Source organism: Crotalus tigris, unplaced genomic scaffold (genome assembly GCF_016545835.1).
Source record: "Crotalus tigris isolate CLP2741 ecotype Arizona unplaced genomic scaffold, ASM1654583v1 scf7180000017690.20705106771:4171800, whole genome shotgun sequence".
In the NCBI taxonomy this organism is placed as follows: domain Eukaryota; kingdom Metazoa; phylum Chordata; class Lepidosauria; order Squamata; family Viperidae; genus Crotalus; species Crotalus tigris.
The window spans coordinates 3,026,671-3,038,512 of NW_024096569.1; the positions used below are offsets into that span (position 1 = coordinate 3,026,671).

Below are 11,842 nucleotides of genomic sequence, written 5' to 3' on the forward strand. Positions count from 1 at the left end.
GCGGGGACCCCCCCCCACCCCACCTGCCGTGGCATAGACGCGCGCTTGCAAAACACCGTGGCGGGGATCGGAGCGCCGATGCGTGTCAAAAGGGGAACGTGGGAAAGGCGTGCACGGGGGAGGGAAAAAGAGGAGGAGGAGGAGGAGGACACGAGGTGTGGGAATGCAACCTCTCCCCTCCACCCCTCCAGGGGAGGGGAAAGGGAGGGAAGGGGAGGGGAGGGGCAAGGCCGGAACGGAACGTGGGAATGTGAAAGCGAAATCGATTTCGCGGCGAGCCGAAAGCGAGTCTTCCCTGCGGCCCAGCTCTGCACCCCGGACACCATGGCCAAATCCTGCACCGCCAACATCCGTGTCGCCAAAGAGACGCGCGAGAAGGTGAGGGGTGGGGGGGGGGAGAACGTGTGAATGGGGGAACGGGAATGGAGTCGCAAAGGAAGGCAGTTTGCAAAAAGAAAAAGAAAATGGGGGGGATCAGGCCCCAGCTACGGACCTCTTATTAGATCTTCTTTCTTTTACCTTGCCGGCCTCTGAGCACGTGCAGAGCGCGCCCCTTTCCAGTTGCAAGTACCGTGGGAAGGTCGGGATGCGGGATCGAATCGCGGTTGCGAGAAGCACTCTGCGCTGGCCCAGCGGGCTGTCAGCTGGAGGCCTGGAAAGATCCACAGGAAAAGAAAAAGATAACATTTTGTTTGTTTGTTTGTTTGTGCATTGTAACAAAACATTGCGACTTTTTGGGTTTTTCATTTTATTTTATTTTAAAAGAGGGGATCGGTTTCGTTAATTCACGTGTGAACGGGGTATGGGGTTTCTTGGACCCAACTTTTAAAAGAGTTGGGGGAAAGGAGGAGGAACAGAAACTAACTGGGGAACTTTAAACCAGTTTCTCCCCTCTCAATCTTGGCTAGTTTAAGATTGTGGACTTCAACTCCCAGCATCCCTCAGCCAGCATGACGGAACTGACCGTTTGATGACTTCTGAACTTCAACTCCCAGCATTCCTCAGCCAGCCTGAGGGAACTATGACCCTTTGATGACTTGTGGACTTCGACTCCCAGCATTCCTCAGCCAGCCTGAGGGAACTATGACCCTTTGATGACTTGTGGACTTCAACTCCCAGCATTCCTCAGCCAGCCTGAGGGAACTACGACCCTTTGATGACTTGTGGACTTCAACTCCCAGAATTCCTCAGCCAGGCACGCTAGCTAAGGAATGCTGGGAGTTGGTCCACAAGTCATAAAAGGGCCAAGTTTGAAGACCCCTGTTGTAACCCCTTCAGCATTTCCTGTCAAGAACTCCTTCCTGATGTTCACCCTGCTGGCTGGGGAATTCTGGGAGTTGAAGTCCACAGATCTTAAACAGACCGAAGTTGAGAAACGGTGCCTTAAATACTGAATATTACTTGCCTGGAAATGAAGAAGAATTTGAATAAAAGGCAGAAGCCAAAGTTTAGGCAAATTTCTTAGCTGGAAAAAGCACTGCCAAATTCTTGTTTTCTAGCCACGATTGATTAGCTACGCCCTGACTTTTGTTCTTTGAGAATAAACCCGGGGGCATTTCTGAAGCAATCCAGAATTGCAGTGTCAGTGTGACAGGTCACTCTGCTCGTAAAATTTTTTTTCTTTTCCCTCCCTAGTCACGCAAACCAATTTCAAGAATACTATAGTATATTTCTTCTGCAAACTATTAACCCTGTTTGCAAGAACCGCCTTTGGAAACGAAAGGAAAACTTATCCCACCCTTTTGAGATCAAGCAATATTTCCAGACTGTTTAAAAGCATTTCAGTTGTTATTCTCTCGATCTAAATTATATTTTCCGGAAAGCGCTTTATTGCTAGCATTAAACTTCCAAAGGAAATTTTGCTGTTCAATGCAAGCAATGCTGTGCTTGCATTTTGGGGGGGGGGGGGGGTTATAAAACAAAGGCCAGAAGTCAATTTTTCTAATTCTATTTGGGATTTTTTTAAAAAAAAAAACCAAAAACCTCCAGTAGAGGGGATTTTAAAAATTCCCAGTACGAGGAGAAGACTATCCACTTCTGTTAATTACGTAGAACAAACAGGGAAATCCCAAAAGCCAAACTGCACCCTTTGCAATCACGTCCTCGACTTATGACGACAGTTGAGCATTTATGTTGCTAAGCAAAACATTTGTTAAGTGCCCCATTCCTTGCCACTGTTGTTAAATGAATCACTGCAATTGTTAAGTTAGTTAACACGGTTGATAAGTGAATCTGGCTTCGCCTATTGACTTAGCTTGTCACAAGGTCACAAAAGCGGATCCTGCGACCGTCATAAGTATGAAACAGTGGCCAAAAGCTTCTGAATTTTGATCGTGTAAACCCCGGGGACACTGCGACGGCCATCGGTTGGTTTGCATTAAGGATACGAGAGGCAATGTGGTATCCCGCAAATATTCTTTAGGGAATTCCTGCGCTGGACAGGGGGTTGGCCTAGATGCGCTGGACAGGGGGTTGGCCTAGATGACCTCAAAGATCCCTTCCAAGTATGAGTTTCGCCTAGTCCCCAAATGTTCTTGGTGGGGCTGTGGATCAGCAGGATTCCAATACAGCTCTAAACCTAAAGTTTAAATTGAAAACAAGTTTGATTGCTTTGTTCTATAGCTCGGGTTTCTCGTGTGTTTCCAGTTTCAATTTCATTGGGTTTGTTTGTTTTTTTTCCCCCCTGCAAAACTCTCTTTGCATTTGGGGAATTAGTGAGAATTTTCAGCATGGGAAGTAAAGACCTTGTGTGATCTTTCTGGGTTGCTCCAACGTTGGTTACAATTTGTCTCATAATTTCCTTTTATTGTTTTAGATGGCTCTCTTCAGAGAATCGCTGTTGAAAGAGGTAAGTCTCCATTGCATGTCAAATGTTACTTGTTCACCAATTACTGGATATTTTCCCCTTTCCAAGATCCCTCTTCCCTCCCTTCTTTCCTCAACTCAATCCCTCTTCCCTCCCTTCTTCTTTCCTTCCTTCCTTCCTTCCTTCCTTCCTTCCTTCCTTCCTTCCTTTCTTCCTTCCTCAATCCCTCTTCCCTCCCTTCTTTCCTCAATCCCTTCCTTCCTTCCTTCCTTCCTTCCTTCCTTCCTTTCTTTCTTCCTTCCTCAATCCCTCTTCCCTCCCTTCTTCTTTCCTCAATCCCTTCCTTCCTTCCTTCCTTCCTTCCTTTCTTCCCTCTTCCCTTCTTTCCTTCTCTCTCTCTCTTTCTCTGTCTTTATTTCTTTCTCTCTCTCTCTCTCTCTCTCTCTCTCTCTTTCCCTGCAGGGTGAAGAGTTTCTTTGCACATTTTTACCTGCAAAGATATTTCAGTTGGATAAGTTTCTTAAGGTAAGTGAACGTCTAAAAACAAAGTTTCACGGGCAGAAGATCTCTGCGTGTTTTTTTTTTTTTAAAGTGTAGCTCCTTCTCTGCCCGTCTAGGAAAATTCACTGAACGTTCAAGATCTGACCACTCTGAAAGCTCCTTTGGATATCCCTATTCCAGACCCCCCTCCCAAAGAAGACGAGGTGAGTTTTGGGGGTACCTCTTTCCTTGCCGCCCCCCCCCATATTTGGTGCAACTTGTAAGGGGGTGGAAAATGATATTTATGCATCAGTGTATTTTTATTCCTTGCAGATGGATACAGAAAAAGAGGAAAAGGAAGGTAAGGAAGAGAGGGAGGGAGGGAGGGAGGAAGAAGGGAAGAAGGGAGGGGGGAGAGAAGGAGGGAGAGAGGAAAGGAAGGAAGGAGGGAGGGAGGGAAGGAAGGAGAGAGAAGCAGAGAGTGAAGGAGAGATAGGAAAGGAAGGAGGGAAAGGGAGGGAAGGAAAGAGGGAGGGGGGAAGGAAAGAAAGGGAGAGAGGGAAGGAGGGAGGGAAGAAAAAGAGAAAGGAGGGAGGAAGGAAGGAGAGAGGAAAGAAAGGAGGAAAGGAAGAAAGGGAGGGAAGGAAGGAGAGAGGGAGGCAGAGAGTGAAGGAGAGAGGGAGAGACAGAGGGAAGGAAAGAAAGAGGGAAGGAAGGAAGGAGGGAGGGAGGGAAGGAAGGAGAGAAAGGGAGGGAAGAAGGAAGGAGAGAGGAAAGAAAGGAGGGAGGGAGGTAAGGAAGAAAGGGAGGGAAGGAAGGAGAGAGGGAGGCAGAGAGTGAAGGAGAAATAGGGAAGGAAGAAAGGAGGGAGAGAGGGAGGGAAGGAAGGAGGAAGGGAAGGAAGAAAGGGAGGGAAGGAAAGACAGGGAGGCAGAGAGTGAAGAAGAGATAGGGAGGGAAGGAAGGAGGGGAAGGAGGGAAGGAAAGAAAGGGAGGGAGGGAAGAAAAAGAAAGAAAGAAGGAGGGAAGAAAGAGGGAGGGAGAGGAAGGAGGGGAGGGAGGAAAGGAGGGAAGGGAGGGAGGCAGAGAGTGAAGGAGAGATAGGGAGGGAAGAAAGGCGGGAGAGAGAGGGAGGGAAGGAAGGAAAGAGGGAGGGAAGGAGGGAGGGAGGGAAGAAAGAAAAGGAAAGAAAAAGAAAGAGAGAGAGAGAGAGAGAAAGAAAGAAAAGGGGAATGAATTTTAAAGCATTTCCCAGCATTTGATGGACTTAATTTCTCTTCTCCTTCAATTCCCCAGCACCAAAATGTGGTTTTCTCAAAGGCAACGAGGTTCTCATTTCACTTCTGGATCGCGTGAAACCTGAAGTTCGTGAGTTTAAAGAAAAATGCATTTTGGTAAGTTGGCAACGGGGGGGGGGGGAAGAGAAGGTCTCTTCCCTCCCCCAGTTGTGATTGGCCGGGGATTTCCTTGCGGTGGTTGTGTATCTGGTGGAAAAAAAAAAAAAACACCTACGTGAATATTTTTGTTTTTTTTCTTCCTGCAAAGTAACTTCTTTCTCCTGATTTCCCCCCACCCCCCTCAGGTCACCACCTGGATCCAGTTCATGATCCCCAAAATTGAGGACGGCAACGACTTCGGGGTTGCAGTTCAGGTAAAAAAAGAATCGGGGAACAACGGAGGCTTTTTGCCGTCCCCAACATTTTTATTTCTCCTTGTGAGTTGCGAAGCTGTGTCCGACCCATCGCGGCCCCATGGACCACGTTCCTCCAGGCCTTCCTGCCCTCTACCATCTTCTGGAGTCCATTGAAGCTCACGCCTGCTGCTTCAGTGACTCCATCCAGCCACCTCCTTCTCCGTCGTCCCCTTCTCCTCTTGTCCTCCATCTTTCCCAGCATTAGGCTCTTCTCCAGTGAGTCCTTCCTTCTCATTAGGTGGCCAAAGTCCTTGAGTTTCAACTTCAGGATCTGGCCTTCTAAAGAGCAGTCGGGGTTGATCTCCTCTAGGACCGACCGGTTGGATCACCTTGCAGTCCAAGGGACTCGCAGGAGTCTTCTCCAGCACCAGAGTCCAAAGGCCTCCATTCTTTGGCGCTCAGCCTTTCTTATGGTCCAGCTTTCACAGCCATACATTGCAACTGGGAAAACCATGGCCTGGACTATACGCACTTTTGTTGGCAGGGTGACGTCTCTGCTTTTTGGTGCACTGTCTAGATTTGCCGTAGCTTTCCTCCCCAGGAGCAAGCATATTTTAATTTCTCGGCTGCAGTCCCCATCTGCGGTGATCTTGGAGCCCAGGAAAATATTTCTCCTGGCTGTGGGAACTTTTCCTGTGGCCCACCAACCGTTTCCTTCCTGTGCAGGAGAAAGTGCTGGAACGCATCACGGCGCTGAAGACCAAAGCTGAAGCTTTCCAAACCACCATCGCCAAGTAAGTCGTCAAGAAGGGCCGGCAGGGAAAGGAGACAAAGCAGAGATCTTAGTGTTCCAGAGTGTCGGGCATCGTGCGCCGCACTCGGGCGCCGTTCGCTCCTGTTGGTGTTTCCCCACGCCAAAACCTCCGTCGAGCTTCATGGGGGGGGGGTCCTCTCCCGCCTTCGTAGCATAATAAATCCCAGAATCTGGGCTTGTTGGGGGTATATCATGGATGGCCCTTCCTTATTATCTGGGCTTGCTGGCATTCTGGGCAATATTTCCCTTAGCCAAGGTGCTTTCTCTGCATCGGTAACAGGCAAAGGTAGGAGAAAGAAAATCAGAATATGCATTACTGAGAAGAGAATCTTTGCAGCTCAGAATTGAATTGTGGGGGTCCTTTGGTGCTTTCTTGAGACTGGATGTCTTCTTGCAGACGTTTCATGACCCAGCTAGGTAACATTATCAGTGCTGGGAGGGAGGAGGGATTATGGAGGAGGAGGAGGAAAAAGGGAAGGGGAAGAAGGAGAAGATGTAGTAGTAGAGTGAAAAGGAGAGGGAGGTGAAAGAGGAGGAAGAGAGAAGGAAAGGGGAAGAAGAAGATAAAATAGAATGAAAAGAAGGAGGAGGAGACAGAGGTGGGAGAAGAGAAAGAAGGGGAGGAGAAAAAGGAAAAGGGAAGAAGGAAGATGAAGTAGAATGAAAAGGAGGTGAAAGGAGGAGATAGGAGAAGAGAAAGAAGAGGAAGAGGGAAAAGGAAAATGAAGTAGAATGAAGAGAAAGATGAAAGAGAAGGAGGAGATAGAGGTGGGAGAAGAGGAGGAGGAAGAGGAAAAAGGGAAAGAAGATGAAGTAGAATGAAGAGGAGAAGGAGATGAAGAGATAAAGGTGGAAGAGAAAAGGGGAGGAGGAAGAGGAAAAAGGAAGGGAAGAAGGAAGAAGTAGAATGAAAAGGAGATGAAAAAAGGAGATAAAAGGGAAAGAGGAAGAAGAGGAAAAGGAAGGGAAGAAGAAGAGGAAGTAGAATCAAGAGAAGGAGATGAAAGAAGGAAGAGGGGAGAAATGAAGAAAAAGGAAAGGGGAAGAAAGAACATGAAGTGGAATGAAAAAAGGAGGAGAAGGAGATAAAAGAAAGAGGAGGAGGAGATAAAGATGGAGGAGGAGGAGAAAAGGAATTGGGGGGGGGAGACCTTAGTGCTCTCTGAGCTTGGTGGTTGCAGACATTTCATTACCAAACTAGGTAACATCATCCGTGCACCCCATGGAATAGACATTCATAGGTCAATTCTGGCTCTCAGGAGCCATGACACAATAAACAAAGCCAAAAAAAATAAATAAATGGGAGTAGGATAAATTGATGTTGAAGTCACAAAATGTGGGTTTAATCCATCTGGAAACAGTGATGGGGGATGTAGTCCTGGAATTCTAGTACATATATAAAGGGTCCCCTATGTGCTTTTTCATCTAGGAAGTTTATGGCTTGTGTATTTTATTTTCTTTCTCTCTCTCCTTCCCTCCCTTCCTCCCTTTCTTTCTCTCCCTTTCTCTTCTTTCTCTTTCCTCTCTCTCTCTCCCTCTTTCTTTCTTTCTTTCTTTCTTTCTTTCTTTCTTTCTTTCTTTCTTTCTTTCTTTCTTTCTTTCTTTCTTTCTTTCTTTCTTTCTTTCTTTCCTGCAAAGGAAACTAGCATGGGGTGTAGTTAAGGCGCCAAGCTGGAAACTGGGAGACTGTTGACTTTTAGCTTTGCTTTAAGCATGAAGCCAGCTGGGTGGCTTTGGGCCTGTTCCTCTCTCTCTCTCTGAACCCTGGGAAGGACCCAAGGAGAAACTGCTTCCAAAAATCTTGTGAAGCATACCGAAGAGATTTGCAACACATACAAAAAAATAAAAATAAAATTCCCTAGTCCTAATGCTGTAGATTCCATATACTTTCTTGTTCTTTTAGGTACTTTTTGGAGCGTGGCGATGCAGTGGCCAAGGCTTCCAAAGAAACTCACGTGGTAAGTGATGGAGAAAGAAGGTTGCAATTATTTGTAATAGATGGCGGGTCTGGTAGGAAAATTTAGGGGGGGGGCTCCTTGTTGCTCTTCCCCCTGACTCAAGGCAAGGAGAAGACCTTCCTGGATGCCAAAATAACTTGTACTGACTACGACAAGGCCAAAAACAAAAACAAAACCCAACACAATTGCAGATGGAGTCAAGATCTTGACTAACTCATGGCAAGGTTTAACACCATAGTTCTTGGAGATGGGAAAGCCTCTGCAATAATTATTCCCCTTAATAAAGTTCCTGCCTCATATAGATTTTGAACTGAGCCAGGCAGTGTACAAATTTAAATAAGAGCACCCCCGCCAAGAATTAACGCTGACATCTCTTGAAACTGTGCTCCTGCTTAACTGCTTCCACCGCGGTATTTTAAATAAATCAAAGTCTCTGAGCTCGGAGAAGAGTTTAAGCTGTAAACTGGATTTCCGTACCAGTGGCTGGATTCACATGACGTACCAAGTAAAGCCAGGCAAACTAAGTTGTGTCTAAAACTGTCCTGGAAACTTAACCTGGTTGTAATTTGTGGGGTCCTTGGTGCTCTCTGAGCTTGGTGGTTTTCATGACCCAGCTAGGGAACATCAACAGTGCTTGAAAGGGGTGTGGGAGGAAGACGACTGTGGGGTCATTGGTGCTCTCTGAGCTTGGTTGTTTTCTTGTAGACGTTTCATTACCCAACTAGTTAACACCATCAGTGCTAGAAGGGGTTGAGGGGGGAGGAGGAGGAGGACTGTGGGGTCCTTGGTTCTATTCTATTCTATTCTATTCTATTCTATTCTATTCTATTCTATTCTATTCTAATTCATATTCTATTCTATTGTTCTATTCTATTCTATTGTTCTATTCTAATTCCTATTCTATTCTATTCTATTATTTTATTCTAATTCCTATTCTATTCTATTCTATTCTATTGTTGTTGTTGTTAATTGTGAAGTCATGTCCGACCCATCGCGACCCCATGGACAACGTTCCTCTAGGTCTTCCTGTCCTCTACCATCTTCTGGAGTCCATTTAAGTTCACACCTACTGCTTCAGTGACTCCATCCAGCTATTTCATTCTCTGTCGTCCCTTTCTTCTATTGCCCTCAATCTTTCCCAGCATTAGGCCCTTCTCCAGTGAGTCCTTCCTTCTCATTAGGTGGCCGAAGTATTTGAGTTTCAACTTCAGGATCTGGCCTTCTAAAGAGCAGTTGGGGTTGATCTCTTCTAGGACTGACCGGTTTGAACGCCTTGCAGTCCAAGGGACTCGCAGGAGTCTTCTCCAGCACCATAGTTCAAAGGCCTATTCTATTCTATTATTCTATTCTAATTCCTATTCTATTCTATTCTATTCTATTATTCTATTCTATTCTATTCTATTCTATTCTATTTCCTATTCTATTATTCTATTCTATTCTATTCTATTCTATTCTATTTTCTATTCTATTATTATGAGGTAACTTCCCTCAGGGCTAGCCAGTTGTAATTTCCTTCTTTGTTCCTGCAGATGGATTACCGGTGTTTGGTTCACGAACGTGACGAAGCCATTTACCGAGAAATGCAGATCATGGTGCTTGATATCCGTGGATTTTATGTAAGCGAGCTGAATCAATTGTGGTGAATTTCTATTAGGGGAAGATTAAGAGGGCGGGAATAAAGGAACAGGGGCAGATTTCTTTTGGTGTTTAATCCTTTCTCGTTTCTCTTCACCACAGGCTGAGCTGTACCACATCCTAAGCAAAAACCTGGAGAAAGTGACCAATCCCAAGGGCGAAGAGAAGCCGTCCATGTACTGACAGGAAAAATGCATTTAAGGGCAAACAGGCAAGGGCTGTTATGCGGGTGATGGTATCCTTGTGCAGATAACACAATTGGCCAGAATCTGTGACCGCCTGTCTTTTTGGAGGGTGTTGGGCCAACATAAAAATACAGGGTTAGAAAGAGACCTGAGATATTTAGAACCCAGGAAGGAGGGAGGTGGCTGGGAAAGAAGCAAATAGTGTAACAAAATAAAATGTTTGAATCAATTTGGTTGTGTCTTTTTATGAGAAAGCCATCAAATGCACCTTGCCAAACCAGGAGAAAATCTTTTTTTCTCAGCTAGAATTTCTACCATTTTTCCAAATAGCTTTCACGGTAAGAATATGTAACCTTCGTACTTAAGGATACTTAATACCGTCCCTAGAAGATTGTTCTAATCACGTTCATAGAGGTTATCTCTGCCTGTGTCCGGTGTAAAAATCAATAGAAAGAAAGCTGAAATTCAAGCCTGAAACAAGATCACTTTAAAGTCTGAATTAGCATATCTGATAAACGTGCTGTTTTAAATAAATAGCTAGATGATCTAGTTAATTTTCCCTTAACTAGAGCCGACCTCTTGTTTGTTTGTTTGTTTTTCCTTGATCTTTCCTGATGGATATTAAAATATAAATACCTATGTATTTTCTCACCCACTAAAAAGTAATAGCAACTGTCTGTGAATAGTTTAGAATAGAAAAATAAGGAAGTAGCTTATGGGTGGATTAAAGTAGCAGTAGTTAGCTGTTGGGGTCTTTCAGGAGGTGAAAATGCCAATTTCTTGAGGGAGTCATCTGGCTTTTCACTAGTCCAATTTCCAAATCATAACAATGTCTTTAAATAAAAATGAGGTTGTAACCTGAAATAGTCTTGACCAACATCTTGACCAACAAAAGAAAAATGGGAATATAGGATATAAGGCTATAGAAATTGTCTTCAGTTTTTGTTCTTTGAAAAGTGAAATAGTTTTACTGCTATTAGGATATCTATTGTATAGTGGAAGAAGAAATAAATGAGATTGGTGATAAAATGAGGGGTGTGAGAGATTAATAATTAGAATTGGTAATTTTTTGTTTTAAATTTAAACTATTGTAATTGTAAACTGATAAAAGTTATAATACAGGTTTAATAGTGATAGAAATTTAAAACAGAAATGGAATATCTTAATGTGTCATGTTAATTGAGGGGAATAGAGAGGGGATAGTGAAGTTTATTGAGTTGTGTTGTTGATGTATATTTTTACTTTTGAATGTTTGACCATCCAACCACCACGGTGGGTCCTGAGTACTTTTTCTTAAGAATTTAAAAAACCCAATAAAATGTGTTAAAAAGAAAAAAGAAAAGTGAAATAGTTCTTAGAAATCGTATAAAATCATCATTCTAAATCAAGTGTTTTTCAAGCTGGGCAACTTTTAAGATGGAGAGACTGCAACTCCCAGAATTCCCCAGCCAGTCCCTCCATCTTAAAAAGTCGCCCAGCTTGAAAAACATTTAAATGAAATGGTTGATACTGCAAGGAAGCAAACGCTTCATTTTTACTTCATAGGCAACTGGATTAAGCCATTTTCAAGCTTTGCACCATACATTAAATGCACTAGACATATATTAAATGTCTAAATAATTAAAAAGAGGGACTTAAACTCATTTTGTGGAAACTTTTGGCCTTAAATGTAGCCTAAAGCTCAACAGGTGCAGCTTTTCTAGATATGACAATATGCTTTCAAAAGCTCCATTTGTTAACATTATATAACCCCAAACTGGCACTTCGGAAAACTCTGGGTTGACTACAAATCCCATCATTTCAGACCTGCCAGTGATTGATGGGTTTGGGGGGGGGGCATGTTTAAGGGCTGTCAAACTCTATCGTTTTGGGGGGGGTTGCCCACGGAAGCCACTCTGGTAGCTTACTCTATGGTTCCGGGACGGCGAAGAGACATTGAAAGGAAGTGGGAACATCAGCACAGATAGTACTTCCGGTAATACAGTCCTTCTAGACATTTTACCTCTATGGTCGATCCTCTTTCTGTATGGGAAATTCCGAGTGAGATAATCAGATTCTCCACGAACAAATAGAGCGGAGGCTGTTTTCCTGTCTGTATTTGGAGAGGAGGAAGGAGAGGGAGAGGTCAATTCAAGACCCGGAAATGATGATGATGTGGCGCCTCGTGTTGTCACATGGTAGAGCCAAAAAACCGTTAAGCACGTCAGTTAAAAAAAATCAACAACTTCCGACCAATCAGATTGCGGGCTGAGTGCGCCCAATGAGCGAAGAGAAACAAACAAAAAAAAAAGGGCTGCCGCGAAAGCTGTGCTCGGATTGGATCGTTGCTGA

At 44.4% G+C, this 11,842-nt stretch overlaps 2 protein-coding genes across 4 annotated transcripts in view; one reads left to right on the top strand and one right to left on the bottom strand.

Annotated features, from left to right (window-relative positions):
- The window catches only part of RNF31 (ring finger protein 31), a 48,554-nt gene extending 36,880 nt beyond the window's left edge, over positions 1-11,674 (bottom strand). Inside the window, exons 1-2 of one of the 3 annotated variants that reach the window (XM_039338057.1) lie at positions 11,514-11,674; positions 520-652 (exon numbers count right to left, since the gene is read on the bottom strand). The gene's annotated coding sequence lies outside the window, so the exon portion shown is untranslated. The other 2 variants (XM_039338055.1, XM_039338056.1) reach the window with 2 other exon arrangements.
- On the top strand, positions 49-9,740 carry PSME2 (proteasome activator subunit 2). The gene is made up of 11 exons (XM_039338071.1): positions 49-378; positions 2,816-2,848; positions 3,269-3,331; positions 3,424-3,510; positions 3,620-3,647; positions 4,583-4,680; positions 4,869-4,937; positions 5,646-5,713; positions 7,637-7,691; positions 9,221-9,307; positions 9,429-9,740. The coding sequence occupies exons 1-11, from the start codon at positions 79-81 to the stop codon at positions 9,507-9,509; spliced, it is 969 nt and encodes a 322-aa protein (XP_039194005.1). The 5' UTR covers positions 49-78; the 3' UTR covers positions 9,510-9,740.
- Positions 11,675-11,842: the final 168 nt, after the last annotated feature.

Coding starts and splice junctions, on each gene's coding strand:
- PSME2 (XM_039338071.1), top strand. CDS start 79: ATGCGTGTCAAAAGGGGAACGTGGGAAAGGCGTGCACGGGGGAGGGAA. Junction 4,938..5,645: donor ACTTCGGGGTTGCAGTTCAG/GTAAAAAAAGAA, acceptor CTTCCTGTGCAG/GAGAAAGTGCTGGAACGCAT. Junction 5,714..7,636: donor TTCCAAACCACCATCGCCAA/GTAAGTCGTCAA, acceptor TTGTTCTTTTAG/GTACTTTTTGGAGCGTGGCG.